An 18,147-nucleotide genomic window follows, 5' to 3' on the forward strand; every position below is an offset into this window, starting at 1 on the left:
CACGCTGCCTTCACCCCATGATCCTGCATCATATGATACCAATGCTGATAGACGTGGTGGTGATACTCTTTGAAATGCAAAGATAAATGAGCGTCCACAGCTTGCTGCACGCGATCCTCCTCAAAATCAATAATATCAAATATATCCTTCCAATAATAAATATTAGACGAATATCATGCTATTTAAATATTCACAGTATAATTTATTTTATCTGTAACTGGATGTAGAAAATCTCTCTTTGAGTCGGTACAACGTGACTTCAATCGAAAAGCATCACGGGGGCATAGCTGTGGTATATGATGCCCAACTCGGTCTGTCACGGCTCGCACCATCTCTTAATGGGTCTGGTGTAGCCGGGTGGTATCTCAATACGGAGATACTGTCCTGGGTGCTCACGTCTTCAATGCTCTAGAGCAAAATTTTTTGATGGACCTCGTCCTCACCTCACTACTCGTGGAGACTAACCTGAAACAACAATAAATAAATCACTAGTATGATAGCTATTCAAATAAAAAATTCAAATTTTATTATATAAAAAGTATAATAATACCACTCGGATCTGCCTCACTCGGACCTGCCAGTGCAGGATCCTCTGGCGATGGAGCTGCTGCGGCAGTGAAAATCGATGAAAATACCTCAGCCTCTGGGATAGACTGCGAATGCGAATATCATCGTCTGTCTCCTGATACCATATCTGTAATTCTTGATATATACATGAACATAATATTGAACAAAAATAATAAAAAATAAATTACATTCTAATGAATAAAGTTATATCGCATACCATTATCACAAGAGAAGATTGAACAAAGAATATAGATCTACTCATCAATATTCGTATCTTCCTCGATGTGTAGATCCTCTTTCGAATCATAATAATCGATATATGTATCGCCTTCTATCTCATTGTCACTTATGAACTGATCGTCACACTCTGACTCATCAAGATTAAATACAAAATCAGCTTCAACTTCGTTGGACGACAGATTAGCCCTATTCAAAGAAGCCATTACAAGTTCTTCATCCACAAAAAGCTCGGCTAATGTTTGTTTTTCTTGCTGAAAAAATTTTTCTTTATGTAAATCCAAATTTTGATCCATCTCTAATCAGGTTGGTAAGTCATATACGCCTCTAGATGTTATTTTTTGTACGACATATCAATTATCTCGATACTTTAGATCCTTCAAATATATTACTTGTTTCGCTTGAGTTGCTCATATATACGGTTCATTCTGGTACTATATTCTTGCAAAATTTACACTGATAAAGTGTGAATCGATATGAATACCGATCTTTTTATTGCTAATATCCCACCATTCAAACTGAAACAAGAATACAGAATTATTGGATCCATACTTCAGTTCTATGATATCTGTCAGTACACTATAATATTCAATCTCTTCTTCTCTTTCATATCCTATCGAACCAATCTCACTATTCTGGATCCGTCGTTGCATCTCAAGCTCCTTTGTATGAAATCTTATTCCTCCAATGATACAGGATGCATAATGGTTAACCCTTCGATCGAAACCACATGCTAAATCGTACAACTCATCGATCGCACCTTCTTCTTTATTAAAATATTTATATTTTATCTATACCATAAAATAAAAAATTATGTTGATTTAAATAATTATTTTTATAATTATTAAAAATAACATATTACTAGTATAACTAACAAGATCACCAAATCATTTTGTAAATTTTCTCCTATATCGATCATCAGCATCCGTATTATTCTCTTTATATAATATACTCTTGTGCTCACTATAACAAATTATGATTTTTAATTTTACATCGATATAAAAAAATTACTTAAAATATTAAATAATATGCTAAGATGGTACTTACTCAATGAAATCTATAATTTTTTTATAATTATTTAGAACATAGAAGTGTGTCTTGGAGAGTTCGTTCACGTCCATAAATTTATATCTCCTTTCACCAATTGGTCGAACTATTTATTTAAATATAGACAGCATCGATTTATTGTCATCCCATTCACGGTCTACGTTATGATCTGTACGATTGAATATTATTTCGATATCGTTAAGATACATCAAGAAGAATGTGACATATTCCGCAGCTACGTATGCTTGCGCTATAGACCTTTCGGCAGTGCTTTATTGCACACATACTTTTTTAGGACACCCAAGAATCAGCAAATAAAAATAAATTTAAGTTTTAGAAATGCATTTATATTTTATAACTGATATGACAAAGTGCGTACAATTTCTTTATCTTTCAATAGGATACATCCACCAATAGTGTATCGGTCTGGCCAAAAGAGCTTCCTTTAGAAGATGAATAGCCAGATGCACCATAACATTAAACAATGATAGTAGAAAAATATTTTCTAACTTACGAAGAATGAGTACGATATCTTTTTCAAACTTCTCAAGTAAGTTAATCTTCAATTTTTGGTAACACAGTTGTCGAAAATATACTCCTAACTCAACCAATATAGTTTGAACATCACCATCCAAATAGCCACGCATGACCACAAGAAGCAAGCGTTGCATCATCACATGGGAGTCATGACTTTTCGGGATCTCAATCCGAATTCTGACCTCGATACAATTCGGATCGTGATCCAAATTTTATTTTTATCAATCAAATAATAAAATATTTGATTAATATTTTTCTCACTTTTTTTTCTCTTTTTTTTCCCTTTTTTTTTCTATTTTTCCCCCTCGTTTCTCTCTTCCGTTCCTCCCTCTCCGCCGTCACCCACCCCTCTCCAGCCGACCCCCTCCCCATCGTCACCCACCCCTCCCTGCGGACCCCCTCCTTGGCCGACCCACTCCGTGGCCCTCTGGCATCGCCGTGTCGCGGCCGACCCCTTCCCCATCCCGTTTCACCCTTGATCGTCCCCCGACCCCATCTCCATCGGTCGACCCTCTACCCGGCCCTGTGGCACCTCGGTTGCCCATGGCCCCGTCCCCGCCTCCGTCTCGCCCCCGGCCAATTCTGTCTTGCCTTCGACTGTGCTCCAACCCCATCCCCACACTAGTTTCGCCCCCGATCGCCCTCCGACCCCATCTCTCCCGACCGACCCCCTTCCCGATCCTGTGGTGCTGTCGGCCGCCCACGGCCCCCTCCCCGCCCCCGTCTCGCCCCCAACCACCCCCCGAACCCATCCCCACCCCTATTTCGCTCCCGACCATCGACCGACCCCATCTCCGTCGGTCGAACCCCTCCCCAGCCCCGTGACGTCGCCGGCCACCCACGACCCCCTCTCCACCCCCGTCTCACCCCCGACCGCCCCCCGAACCCATCCTCACCCCCATCTCGCCCCGGACCGCCCCTCGGTCCCGTCTCCACCGACCGACCCCCTCCCCAACCCCATGGTGCCATCGGCCACCCATGCCCCCCTCCCCCCGCAACCCCCTTCGCCCCCCGGTGGCCCAATCAACATAAAAAAAATGGGGTGGAATACCTTACCTCCGGCAAACAGCAACGGCAATAGTGGCACAGCAATGGTGCGGACGACGGACGGTGGCGGTGACGGTGGAGACAGGCTTGCCGGCGGGAAGAGAGGGGGCAGAGCACGGAGAGGGAGAGAGGAGAGGGGAAAGAGGAGAGGGGAGAGCACGGAGAGAGAAGAGGGGAGAGGGAGAGAGGAGAGGGGAGAGGGAGAGGAGAGGGTTTCATGCGAAGGGACACCGAGTTGATATGCATTAAATGCAAAACTATTAGCGATGAAAATTTTTATCGCAAATACAATTATTAGCAATGAAAAATTATTTTTGTCACCAACAATTCTAGTCAAAAAAAAAATTTTCACTAAAAAATTTTTTTCTCTAAAAAAATTATTTATGATGAAAAAATAAAATTTCATCGTTAATAATACTATTAGCAATGAAAATTTAATTTTCGCCACCAATAATGCCCGCCAAAAAAAAATTCTCCACTTAAAATTTTTTTCTCTAAAAGAATTTTGCCTAAAAAAAATTATTGATGACGAAAATTTTTTTTATCATTAATAAACTTATTAGAATAAAAATTTTATTTTCATCATCAATAATTTTTGCCAAAAAAAATTTCCCTTTAAAAAATTTTTCCATTAAAAAAAAATATTTATGATGAAAAAATAAAATTTCATCATTAATAATGCTATTAGCAATGAAAATTTAATTTTTATTACCTATAATTTTAGTCAAAAAAATAATTTTCACTAAAAAAATTTTTTCTTTAAAAGAATTTCATCCAAAAAAAATTATTGGTGATGAAAAAAATTCATCGTTAATAAATTTATTGGCAACAAAATTTTTTTTTCATCACCAATAATTTTTGTCAAAAACAATTTTCTCATTAAAAAATTTTCTCTCTAAAAAATTTCATAAAAAAAAATTATTGACGATGAAAATAAAAAATTTCATCATTAATAAATTTATTAATAATATAAATTTTATTTTTTCTTCAATAATTTTCATAAAAAATTTTTTAAAGAATATTTGCGATAAAAATTTATTTTACATCGCTAATAATTAACTATCTTTCCAATAACAATTTTATAAAAAAATAATTTTAGATTTTTTCACCAAAAAAAATTTCCATCTAAAAAATTTAATAACAAAAAATGATATTAAAAAATATTCATGATGAAAAATAAAATTAATTTTTTTAGTTTAAAAAATTTTTGGTCTAAAAAATTTTTCAAAATAATTTCATCAAAAAAATTAATTTTTTATTAATCAAAAAATTATATAAATAGTTAATTTGTGATTGTTCCTCCAAAAAAATTACGTACATGAAAATTATAATTTCGATGAAAAGTTTAATTTACATCGCTAATAATTATTATAAGAGCAGCTCTTCGACTTCCACAATGGAATGGACACTATGGAAGATCGATAGTTTTGAGATCTTCGATCTCCAAGAAGCTCGTCTTCTTCTTGAAATTTTTATTCCGAAAGTCAGAGTACGAGAATATCACGATGATTCTGAGATCGTGAGAGAAATCTATCAAGATTGAATCGTAAATTATCGAATATTTATGATAAAAATATTGATAAAATAAGAATTATCTTTCCTATTGTGTCCATCTCATAAAGCAATACCTTAGCAAATTAACTTTCGCTGACACTGTCCCTGCACAAATAGCAAGTCAAACACTTCCATCGCATGATAGAAGAATATAGCTCCAAAGGATATATTGATACTGCAAAAACCTGTAGAATATTATTCTCTCGAACTTTTCTTTCACTATTCTACAGAAAGAAAGTAATAATTTCTTGCAAAACAAAAGAAAAGGGGGAGCATTTAAACTCAAATTCAAAGACAGGATCTAAGCCTTAAGAGTAAACTTACCTTATCATGCCACCATGTGAATAACTTTTTTGTGGATCATGTTTTAACGTATAAAGATCCTGAATTATCTCCTTTCTATATTCTTGAATGAATACAAGGTCTTTGTACTTTATGATCTCTAGTCAGTCTATAGAATCAATAACTTATATAAAATTGAGCAATGAGACAGATTCAGAGAAACTTTGAGATGATTAATATAAAAAAGCATGCCTCATAAACCATAAAATGAACTGTTTACGAATAAAAATAAATATAATACGTGTTTATGATGAATTTTTTTCATCATAAAAATAGTTTATTTACGATAAAAAATTTTTGTCATAAATAATGATCAATTTTTGATTTTTTTTCTCAATTTTTAATTTTTTTAACTATTGGTGACGAAACAAGTTTCGTTGCGAATAATCCCATATTTACGATAAAATCTTTTTTCATCGTAAAAAGAGTAATTTACAATGAAAAAATTTTATCATAAATAATCTGTAATTTTTATTTTTTTAAAAAAATTTTAATTATTTTTTTAGCTATTTGAGATGAAAATATTTTCATCGTAAATAACTCTATTTATGATGGAAATAGTGTTTTATCGTAAATACTTAAATTATTTATGATGTAATATTTTTATCATAAATAATCTATAATTTTTATATTTTTAAATTTTTTTATTTATTTCAAAATATTGATGATGAATCTATTTCATCGTAAATAATTAAGAATTTATGATGAAAAATAATTTTCATCAAAAATACTCATTTATTTATGATGTAACATTTTCATCGTAACTAATCTATAATTTTTAAATTTTTAAATTTTTTATTTTTTAAAATATTGATGATGAAAATATTTTTATCATAATTTATCGATTATTTATAATAAAAATTAATTTTTATCATAAATATTTAATTATTTATGTTGCAATATTTTTGCCATAACTAATCTATAATTTTTAAATTTTTTTATTTTTTTTTCAAAATATTGATGATAAAAATATTTTTATCATAAATAATCGATTATTTATGATGAAAATCAATTTTCATCATAAATATTCAATTATTTATGACATAATATTTTTATTACAACTAATTTATAATTTTTAAATATTTTATTTTTTTATTTTTTTCAAAATATGGATGATAAAAATATTTTCATCATAAATAATCGATTATTTATGATAAAAATTAATTTTCATCATAAATATTTAATTATTTATGATATAATATTTTTATCACAAATATATACTAATTTTTGAATTTTTTAAATTTTTTATTTTTTCTAAAATATTGATAATGAAAATATTTTTATCATAAATAATTGATTATTTATGATGAAAATTAATTTTCATCATAAATTTTTAATTATTTATAATGTAATATTTTTATCATAAATATTATATAATTTTTAAACTTTTAATTTTTTTTATTTCTTTTAAAATATTGACGACTAAAATATTTTTATTATAAATAATCAATTATTTATAATAAAAATCAATTTTTATCTCAAATAATTAATTATTTATGATGAAATATTTTTATCATAAATAATCTATAGTTTTTAAAATTTTTTATTTTTTTCAAATATTAGCGACAATATAGTTTCATTGGGAATATGGTTATTGCCGATAAAAAAATATTTTTCATCGTAAATACTTAAATTATTTATGATGAAAATATTTTCATCGTAAATATTTTAAAATTTAAAATTAAAATAAATGATAAATTATTTATAATGAAAATATTCATCGTAAATATTTTATATTTACGATGAAATTTTTTTCTGTCGCTGATAGTAAACTATTTGAAATGAAAAAATATTTTTATCATAAATATTTTATTATTTATAATGAATTTAATTTTTTATTATAAATATAATTATTGACGACGAAAATTATTTACGTCATAAATAATTCTATTGCAAAAATATTCTTTTATTGTTGTGATTCATACTCTCACACTTCATTGCACACTCTCTCTCATTCTCACATACCACAATTCTCTGCCATCTTTTTTTTTTCTTACATCTCTCTCTTCTTCCTCTCTTGACTAGCCCTGGGGGGGCTTCATCATGCCACATCCTGCTCCCATCGTTATGATAGGAATTAGGGTAGGGTCTCAAATTAAGCATCCACGTGATAATTATCTGAATCTTGACATCTGCTTATGATAAATGGCTTAACTCTTATTGATATATTTTTAAAATTATTTCATAATCTTTACATCAATCTATTAAATGGCCAAGCATATTATGATTTATCTCCGTATAAGAGTTAGATATATATTTTGATACTTTTATAAATAAATTACATTGGATATAGAATATGTTTTGAATAATAATTATTTTAAAAAATATAAATAATTTGTAAAAATATTTTTGTACATATTTTATTTAGCTATAATCTGCGTTGGCTTTATCGATAAAGATTATATATTTGTTCTATCGGTTTGTAATTTTATAATAGAATAGATGAATGGATGAGATCGATTGAAGTGATTTGCAATCTATCTAATGTGTGATTCGGCAATTGGTACCATAAAAATAATTTATTATTTTTTTGTATGAAAGGTACAATCCGACCACCAACTTTCAGGGGTGTGCTATTATTAGATTTTGGATTTGTATGCAGTGAGTCCTGGAGATTTTTTTCTCTTTTTTCTCAACTCTTGAGGTTTTCGGGAAGTATTCTTTTATTTTCTCTATGAAAGTAACATCTCCCAGAAATCTGCCGTTTTTGGGTGGAAAAGATTTAAAGGGTATGCTTTATTTCTCCAACAGATCGGCCATCAAATTTGTAATACAAAAGACGTGAAGGCGAAAAGTCCAAAAGAAGGCTTTTTTTTTATCCCCTGTATTATTATTATTATTATTATTATTATTGAGAGTGTGGCTGCACCAACAAAAGCGGACACGGTCGTGCTCTCGTTGAAGGCGGCCTTTGGCACTCTCTCTCCCCACAAAAAAGAAAAAAAAGAAAAGAAAAGTTCCAGGGGCCGGTATTGGAAGAACATCAATTGCTTGACGGCTTCTAAATTTCCGCGGCCATGCAAACGAGACGGACCGTTTAAAATCTTCTATTCAAAAGAAGAAACCCCACAAGGGGAAGTCATACGTGCATTTATGAGGCTTTGTTTTTTGTCTTGGAATGATTGGTCTAGACGCCATCATAATTGGATCTGACCTCTGACCACTAATCTGCATTGTTATGATTATAAACTTAGTTGGAGCCACACTAAAAAACAATAAATAAAATTTAAAAGAAATGAGGAACCAATCGGCATCCTCCGATACTAATGGGGGGTGGTTACTTGTCAGCATCATAAATAGCCTCTAGTTAGATGGATCCGGTCCGGTCTAAGTGCCATGCCTAGATCATCCGCATGGTCTGACCTTCTGGCTCAGTTCTAGAATCGACCTTCTGACTCAGTTCTGGGATCGACCTTCTGACTCAGTTCTGGGATCGACCTTCTGACTTTTACCCTTTCCTCCCCTTCGTTGCCTATAAATATAAATCTAGGAATGGATTCTTCATCATACGAAAACCGAAGCTATTAAGCATCCCTTGGTTCATAGTCTTAACTCTTGAATTGCGCAGACCTAGCTTTGTTTGAAGCCCGATAGACAGCTTCATGGGTTCCCTTAGTTTGAGCCTTTCAACCATCAGCAATGGCACCGCCACGCCAAGGTCTCCACCTTCCCTTGGAAAGATGGTTACAGTGCTGAGCATAGATGGCGGGGGTGTGAGAGGCATCATCCCAGGAACTATCCTTGCCTTCCTCGAATCCAAGCTTCAAGTAGGGAAATCCTATTCCATTCAATAGATCAAGAAGTTCTACATGTAATTGATAGGTGCAATTAATATTCTTCCTCGGCAAGCAACAATAACGTTTGTTTGGCTGCATGCAGGAGATTGATGGAGAGGATGTGAGACTTGTGGATTACTTTGATGTTATTGCTGGAACAAGCACTGGTGGGTTGGTGACCGCCATGCTTGCTGCTCCAGATGAGAATAATCGTCCACTCTTCGCGGCGAAGGAAATCAATGACTTCTACCTTCAAATTTGTCCAAAGATTTTTCCCAAGAGTGGGTAAGTATGGGGAGACATCGTCCAAACTCCTAAAAATACTGAATTTAGAGATGTTGAGAAGAGTGATTCTAGTCATACCTAGGAGTAGAAAAACCAAAAAAAAAAAAATGAAGACCAGGTCTGATGTGTACATGAAACTCCAGACTATGATACATGCGCATGTTTATACGTAACCAAAGACCGAGGCTTAAGGAATTGAATGAAAATTTGTATATATGATAACTCTGTGATAAGAATTTATAGTTGCCCACTTACATTAAGCAATTCATGATGCTTCTCCATGCAGCAAGGGAATTTTAGGATCAGTGGCGAGCTTATTTGGCAGCATCACGGGTCCAAAGTACGACGGCAAGTATCTCCACTCCAAAGTAGAGCAATTGCTTGGTGGGACTAGACTCCATCAGACTTTAACAAATGTAGTTATTCCCACTTTTGACATCAAGCTTCTCCAGCCTACCATCTTCTCCACCTTTGAGGTATATATTATATATGTTTCCCTCTCCCAAAAACACCATTTAAATTTGCCATGAACTCTTTTTCTTCCTTTGACACAATTAGGCATGCATAACGTTAAATTTACCTCTTCCCCTTCTCTACAGGCTAAGAAGGAAGCTTCAAAAGATGCTCTTCTGTCAGATATATGCATAAGTACTTCTGCAGCCCCGACATACCTTCCCGCACACTATTTTCAAACCAAAGACGTCGACGGAAAGTCCCGAAGCTTTAATCTCATTGATGGAGGGGTTGCGGCAAATAATCCAGTAAGTCATCACAAGAACACCATTTCAGTTATTAATTTCTGCATTATTTTATAAAGAAAAACTAACGCGTCGATTGTAATCATCTTAAATGATTGAGAACAGACATTATTGACCTTGAATGAAGTTACGAAAGAAATTTTCCTACAAAATGCTGACTTCTTGCCAATCACGCCAGTAGACTATGGAAAATTTCTGGTTCTCTCGTTGGGGACTGGATCAGCCAAGCAAGAAGAGAAATTGAATGCATCCAAGGTATCCAAATGGGGCGTCCTTGAATGGCTATACAACAATGGCACGACACCATTGATTGATAGTTTTAGTCAAGCTAGTTCTGATATGGTGGACATCCATGCCTCTGTCGTATTCCAAGCATTGCATTGCGAGGGCAACTATCTTCGGATACAGGTAATAATAACATTCTAGCCGCTAATTAAAGGAATGATAACGAGATTTCATTTTCTAAGTTTCTTATTGATTTGATGGACGATGGATGCATGCGACTGAACTATTTGGTTTGCTTGTAGGATGATACTTTGATGGGTGACACAGCATCTGTAGACGTATCTTCCAAAGAGAATTTAATGAAGCTCGTTCAAATTGGCAAACAACTGCTAAAGAAACCAGTATCGAGGGTGAACTTAGACTCTGGAGTGTCTGAAGCGGTCCGAATGGCAGGAACAAATGAAGAAGAACTGACTCGTTTTGCCAAGATGCTTTCCGATGAAAGACGACTCAGGCTTGGGAAGATGCATTTGAATTGATAGCATCGGCATGGTGCCAAACAAGAGATCGTCAATTAATTCCCTTCGTCTATGGAATAAAATTATTCTTTCATTCTTCTTTGTTCATTGAATAAAATGGGGGTAACTTCCTGCTACTTCCTTTTTACATCAAAAAAAAAAAAAATCTTGTATTCTTTCTTTTCTGTTACAAAATATTCTTTTATTCTTTTATTATGAGGACCAATAGCATTTCTGAAAGTATTGATCTTTAAATAACATTTCTGAACAAAAAGTTTGGGAGATAATCTGTTCTATAATACATGCATATGATTTCTTTCTTTTGATAGAAGAATCATATCTTGTTGCTTGTCTAAATGAAGAGAGATCGTATGCTCGCACCTATTGCTGAAGAAGACCTTTCCGGAGATTGCGCTGAAAAAACAATCAAACATTTGATGCTTAAGTGAACGAATTAGTGATATTGAAAATATTGGAACTTCAATTTCCCACTTGAGGTGTTGTTTGTAGGAGATACTAAAAGTACGTAGTGCTTTTCTAGTAAATGAATTTGATGAAAAAGATATATAATGGAGTGTTTGGGATATCTTATAAAAATACACTATTTTTCTTTTAGACCCAATTATTCGTAATTGTGAGAAGGATCGTGAATATATATAGGCAGCAGACTCCCAAGAAGACCATGGTTAAGTATGCCCGCACCTATTATTGAAGAAGACCATGGTTAAGTATATGGACACAGTCAGAAAAGCATCCCCTCTATATGAAATAGAAAGATTTGTTTGCACCATCATTGACCTAACCATCCTTAAAAGTATTCTATTCCGTCTACCTGCAACATTATTTTGTTATAAAGCTTTAAGAATGGTCAACTGTCAATGTATCTCTATCTCATTGTAGAGCATCTTAAACTGCTCAAATAAATATTCATGCTCTCGTTCAATTCTTAAAATTTTGATTATTTTATCTAGTTGATTTTCAACCAAACTCAAATATCATCAAAAGCAATCTAATACTTCTAACTTATGGGAGATTAAGTAATTAAACATGACCAAAACTTGTGAAGCCATACAGAAGGGCAATTACAAAAACCAAGTTTCATTAAATATCTAATACATATAGGACACCAAATATGAGCATGTATAGTACGACCATCATTCAGCATTGTAGGTGCCTATACCTTTTATGCCAACTCTAGAATTATCTCCTATATATATCCATCTTGTTTCAAGATTGATTCGATGGTACTATTCTTCCATCCATGGTCAGTAATCATAATATCCTATCTCAACTCGTGGCTGATATGCCACATTTCATGCATGGTGAATTAGTCTACATGCTTTCATTTTTTTCACTTTTATAATTATGTAACATTATGTTTGTCTTTCCGATAAAGGACTAATTACAATCGTACTTTAGCTTATGATAGATCAAATACAATGCTACAACTTAGTCCAAAACTGATTCAACACATACACGCATACCATATTTCTTATATGACCAATTTGTCCAAATACTGCCCATACCCTATCTATATTATTAAAATTATGATCTGATTTTTGGCATCATTATAATCACAATCATACTCTAGCCTATGGTAAATCAAACACAATGCGCACACTAGTTCGAAGCTGATCTAATATATATGCTATTTCTTGCATGACCAACTAATCCAGATGCCGCTCAAATCCTATCAATTAAGTTATGTTTTTCCTACTCAGATATTATTAAGCACCAATTAATTATAATTCAAGCAACATTAATTCAACAATGTATAATACATGTACCGTAGTTATAAAATATACATCAATTGTACATATGCATATTTATATGATTTTTATAAACATATAGACGATCATGTTGAAAACTCTACCTCCACCGACGATTGACTCAAACACTATGAATATCGACCGACTCCTAAATTCTTGAACTCAAGGCCAGGGAGTTTGGCTTAACATCATCTTGCCTAAGCAATGCTCACCTACAAAGTTAGGCCCATTAGATCAAATGTAAATGTTCATGGTTTATGATAGAAAGTTATAAAAGGCTAACCTTGACTTCACAATTCCGAGTTGGGATCTCTCTTAGGGTTGACCCACACCATAAAACACCTTTGGACCCACCACTAGGCCACTAAATATATAGGGAGAAAAAGAGTATAGATGAGAGAGAAAGAAAAGAGAGAAAAGAGGGAGTTTTTTTTTTATTTTCTCGTATCTTTTTTGTTTCGGCTTTCTGAAAAAAATAAAGAAGGCAAAAAGCTTTAGGAACAACCATCTCCCCTCCCACATCGGCGATCCCCGATGGCAGCGATAACCCCCAATTACTATAGCAGCTTCGGCCCTTGGCAATCTAAGCACGGCTACATCTGACACTAGTGGCCGACTTCACAGAAGAAGAGAACAAAACAAGGGAAGTCTTGTTCACAAACTCCCACCCCTACCTACCAACGATAATGCCCATAGAACCTCCCTACCCAAAAAAAAAAGAAAAGCAGGGGTCTAATGGCCATACCTCATTTCTAGAGAAGTACTTGATCCTCTTTTCCGACCAGAACGGTGGTGGTTTGCGAATAATGCTTAATGAAAAATCAAGAAAATCTCATAGATTTCAATGGCAGTTTGATTGAGGATGCATGAGGGGCAATGCCTAAAGGGAATAGGTGGTATTGTTTTTATAGAAAAAATCCTAGGATATCATTGGAATCCGACGAGACCTAGAATTTACTTTTTGTCGGACTTGAGAGAGGAGGTAGATGCTAATCGGGAGCTCTTTTCCTAGGCATGTGAGATTCAAAAATTTTTCTTTCTTTATCTGTTTGCTTTAAAAATCATATGAAAAAAAGATATTCTTGATGGTCAAAGAATCGGATCCTTACACCCCCACCCAATCCATCATTCTCGTGCTCATGTTCTCTTAGTCCCACTCACTACAACAAAATAGGATATTAGTGATGAATATTTTCATCGCTAATATTTAGTTGCAAATAATACCATCATTGATAATTATTTATGATGAAAAAAAATTTTCATCGCAAACAATCAATATTACTGATAAAAAAATTTTCATTGTTAAAAAAATTATTTTTTTTGAAAATTATTTATGATAAAAAATTTTAGTCATAAAAAAAATAATTTATGTTGCTATTAATTTAATTAAAAAATTTTATAAAAAATAAATTAAAAAAATATTAGCGATGTAAATTTTTCATCGCAAATAACATAATTTTTTATGTAAATTTTTATCGCTAATAAATATTAAATTAATAGCGATAAAAATATTTTTATCATTATTAATTTAATATAAAATTTTAATATTTTTAAATATATTAAAAAATTTATTTACGATCAATTTTTCATTGCTAATATATTTTTTAGCGATCAATACTTCATCAAAAATAATTTCATCGTTAATAATTTATAAATTTTTTTAAAATATAATTTATGAATATTTATATTTAATTTATATTTATAATATTTTTTATAAATAAAAAAAAATTAAAATTAAAAAATTTATATAATAAACTCATAAATAAATTTTATCATCTTATTATATTAAATTAAAATTATAAGAGGTCTAAAATAAAAATAAAAAGCTACACAAATAGGCCATCTAGTGTCGGCATCTATAGAAGATGAACGGGCTAGAGAAGGAGAGCACTCGGATGAGCTCAGACCGGCCTGCTGCTGCCTCATCAGCTGCATCATCTGCTCCATCTATGCCATCCACTCCATCATCCAGATCTGAAGCTGCTGATACTCGTCGACGCATGCAGTTAACTCATCAGCTTGCTGCTCAGCCTGTCTCTGGACCTCCGCCAGCCGAGCATTGCAAGCAGTATGGTTGTCAGCCCTGGACGAGCGTGAGGATGAAGGAGCAGTGATCCCATGCCCTAGACTCCTAACACAACAGGATCTCGTACCAAGTATCTGATCACAAATCTCGTCATCTGTGGATGCAGTCGAGCCCTCAGAGATAGACTGGGATCTGAAAATTAAAGTTATAGCTATTTTAATTTCGTACTGAAAATCAAATTGCGAATAAAAAAAATAATTAAAAAACTTACAAAGAGCTCCTGGCTCTCCATCGTCCATTCTCCTGACCGTCATTGGTGGGTCTGTCGGTAGATATCGATCCCATCAAAAAACTCATCACTCTAAGCATCTCTCTGCAATTTGAGAATAATTAATTAAAAATTTTTTAAATAGCCTGAGAATTATATACTAATCAGAAATTACTTACCATCTGCTCCATGTGACAAGCGAACAACTTCAAACCCCCACAATGCGGTATGGTATGTCTAACCCGATTTACGACGTTCTGGGCATATTTTCTTTGTACAGTTAGCAGTCAAATTAGTAAGTAACAAACTAAATTTAAGAATAAATGATTCAATCATTAAACTCTAAAAAATAATTTGGATGTGTAACCTGATATGTCGGATCCTCTCATAATGCCAGCATATGACAATCCAATCATCCATAGTGATGCTGTCATAGGGTCGCTGTCACACTGCCTCCACCCTATGATCCTGCATCATATGATACCAATGCTGATGGATATGGTGGTGATACTCTTTGAAATGCAAAGATAAATGAACGTCCATAGCTTGCTGCACGCGATCCTCAAAATCAATAATATCAAATATATCCTTCCAATAATAAATATTAGACGAATATCGTGCTATTTAAATATTCACAGTATAATTTATTTTACCTGTAACTAGATGTAGAAAATCTCTCTTTGAGCCGGTACAATGTGACTTTAATCGAAAAGCGTCACGGGGGCATAGCTGTGGCATATGATGCCCAACCCGATCTATCACGGCTCGCACCATCCCCTATTGGGTATGGTGTAGTCGGGTGGTATCTCAATATGGAGATGCTGTCCTGGGTGCTCACGTCTTCAATGCTCTAGAGCAAAATTTTTCGATGGACCTCGCCCTCACCTCACTACTCGTGGAGACTGACCTGAAACAACAATAAATAAATCACTAGTATGATAGCTATTCAAATAAAAAAAATTAAATTTTATTATATAAAAAGTATAATAATACCACTCGGATTCGCCTCACTCGGATCCGCCTCACTGGGACCTGCCAGTGCAGGATCCTCTGGTGACGGAGCTGCTGCGGCAGTGAAAATCGATGAAGACGCCTCAGCCTCTGAGATAGACTGTGAATGCGAATATCATCATCTGTCTCCTGATACCATATCTGTAATTCTTGATATATAAATAAACATAATATTGAATAATAATAATGAAAAATAAATTATATTCTAATGAATAAAGTTATATCGCATACCATTATCACAAGAGAATATTGAATAAAGAATATAGATCTACTCATTAATATTCGTATCTTCCTCGATGTGTAGATCCTCTTTCGAATCATAATAATCGATATATGTGTCGCCTTCTATCTCATTATCATTTATGAACTGATCGTCACACTCTGACTCATCTAGATTAAATACAAAATCAGCTTCAACTTCATTGGATGACAAATTAGTCCTATTCAAAGAAGCCATTACAAGTTCTTCATCCACAAGAAGCTCGGCTAATGTTTGTTCTTCTTGTTAAATTTTTTTTTTTTATGTAAATCCGAATTTTGATCCATCTCTAATCAGGTTGGTAAGTCATATACGTCTCTAGATGTTATTTTTTGTATGACATATCAATTATCTCGATACTTTAGATACTTCAAATATATTACTTATTTCGCTTGAGTTGCTCATATATACAGCTCATTCTGGTACCATGTTCTTGTAAAATTTACACTGATAAAGTGTGAATCGATATGAATACCGATCTTTTTATTGCTAATATCCCACCATTCAAACTGAAACAAGAATACAGAATTACTGGATTCATACTTCAGTTCTATGATATCTGTCAGTACACTATAATATTCAATCTCTTCTTTTCTTTCATATCCTATCGTACCAATCTCACTATTCTGGATCCGTCGTTGCATCTCAAGCTCTTTTGTATGAAATCTTATTCCTCCAATGATACAGGATGCATAATGGTTAACCCTTCGATCGGGACCACATGCTAAATCGTATAACTCATCGATCGCACCTTCTTCTTTATTAAAATATTTATATTTTATCTATACCATAAAATAAAAAATTATATTGATTTAAATAATTATTTTTATAATTATTAAAAATAATATATTACTAGTATAACTTACAAGATCAACAAATTATTTTATAAATTTTTTTCTATATCGATCATCAGCATCCGTATTATTCTCTCTATATAATATACTCTTGTGCTCACTATATCAAATTATGATTTTTAATTTTACATCGACATTAAAAAATTACTTAAAATATTAAATAATATGCTAAGATGGTACTTACTCAATGAAATCTATAATTTTTTCATAATTATTTAGAACATAGAAGTGTGCCTTGGATAGCTCGTTCACGTCCATAAATTCATATCTCCTTTCACCAATTGGTCAAATTATTTATTTAAATATAGACAGCATTGGTTTTTTGTCACCCTATTCACGGTCTATGTTATGATCTGTACGATTGAATATTGTTTCGATATCGTTAAGATACATCAAGAAGAACATGACATATTCCGCAGCTACGTATGCTTGCGCTATAGACCTTTCAAGCAGTGCTTTATTGCACACATACTTTTTTAGGATACCTAAGAATCAGCAAATAAAAATAAATTTAAGTTTTAGAAATGCATTTATATCTTATAACTGATATGACAAAATGCGTACAATATTTTAACCTTTCAATAGGATACATCCACCAATAGTGTATCGGTCTGACCAAAAGAGCTTCCTTTAGAAGATAAATAGCCAGATGCACCATAACATTAAAAAATGATGATAGAAAATTTTTTTCTAACCTACAAAGAATGAGTACGATATCTTTCTCAAACTTCTCAAGTAAGTTAATCTTCAATTTTCGGTAACATAGTTATCGAAAATATACTCCCAACTCAATCAATATAGTTTGAACATCACTATCCAAATAGCCACGCATGACCACAAGAAGCAAGCGTTGCATCATCACATGGGAGTCATGACTTTTTGGGATCTTAATCCGAATTCTGACCTCGATACAATTCAGATCGTGATCCAAATTTTACTTTTATCAATCAAATAATAAAATATTTGATTAATATTTTTCTCACTTTTTTTTTCTTTTTTTTCCTTTTTTTTCTATTTTCTCCCCTCGTTTCTCTCTTCCGTTCCTCCCTCTTCGCCATCACCCACCC

General features: G+C 33.2%; 1 protein-coding gene across 2 annotated transcripts; it reads left to right on the forward strand.

Annotated features, from left to right (window-relative positions):
• The first annotated feature begins 8,871 nt into the window (after window positions 1–8,871).
• On the forward strand, window positions 8,872–10,994 carry LOC140853335 (patatin-like protein 2). Of its 2 annotated transcripts, none has more exons than XM_073247837.1 (6): window positions 8,872–9,098; window positions 9,211–9,392; window positions 9,679–9,868; window positions 9,992–10,153; window positions 10,256–10,558; window positions 10,678–10,994. In XM_073247837.1, exons 1-6 carry the CDS (start codon window positions 8,934–8,936, stop codon window positions 10,912–10,914), a joined length of 1,239 nt encoding a protein of 412 aa, XP_073103938.1. In that variant the 5' UTR covers window positions 8,872–8,933; the 3' UTR covers window positions 10,915–10,994. The 2 variants fall into 2 exon arrangements, with proteins under 2 accessions (XP_073103938.1, XP_073103939.1); XM_073247838.1 differs by having other exon boundaries at window positions 9,211–9,388; window positions 9,693–9,868.
• The last annotated feature ends 7,153 nt before the right edge of the window (window positions 10,995–18,147 follow it).

This window comes from Elaeis guineensis, chromosome 13, assembly GCF_000442705.2.
Source record: "Elaeis guineensis isolate ETL-2024a chromosome 13, EG11, whole genome shotgun sequence".
Taxonomy (NCBI): Eukaryota; Viridiplantae; Streptophyta; class Magnoliopsida; order Arecales; family Arecaceae; genus Elaeis; species Elaeis guineensis.

What these genes read in the sequence shown, in the direction of transcription:
- LOC140853335 (XM_073247837.1), top strand. Translation starts at nt 8,934, where the DNA reads ATGGGTTCCCTTAGTTTGAGCCTTTCAACCATCAGCAATGGCACCGCC. An exon ending in CCATCTTCTCCACCTTTGAG is followed by an intron (nt 9,869 to 9,991) that starts GTATATATTATA and finishes CCTTCTCTACAG; the next exon opens with GCTAAGAAGGAAGCTTCAAA. An exon ending in GCAACTATCTTCGGATACAG is followed by an intron (nt 10,559 to 10,677) that starts GTAATAATAACA and finishes GTTTGCTTGTAG; the next exon opens with GATGATACTTTGATGGGTGA.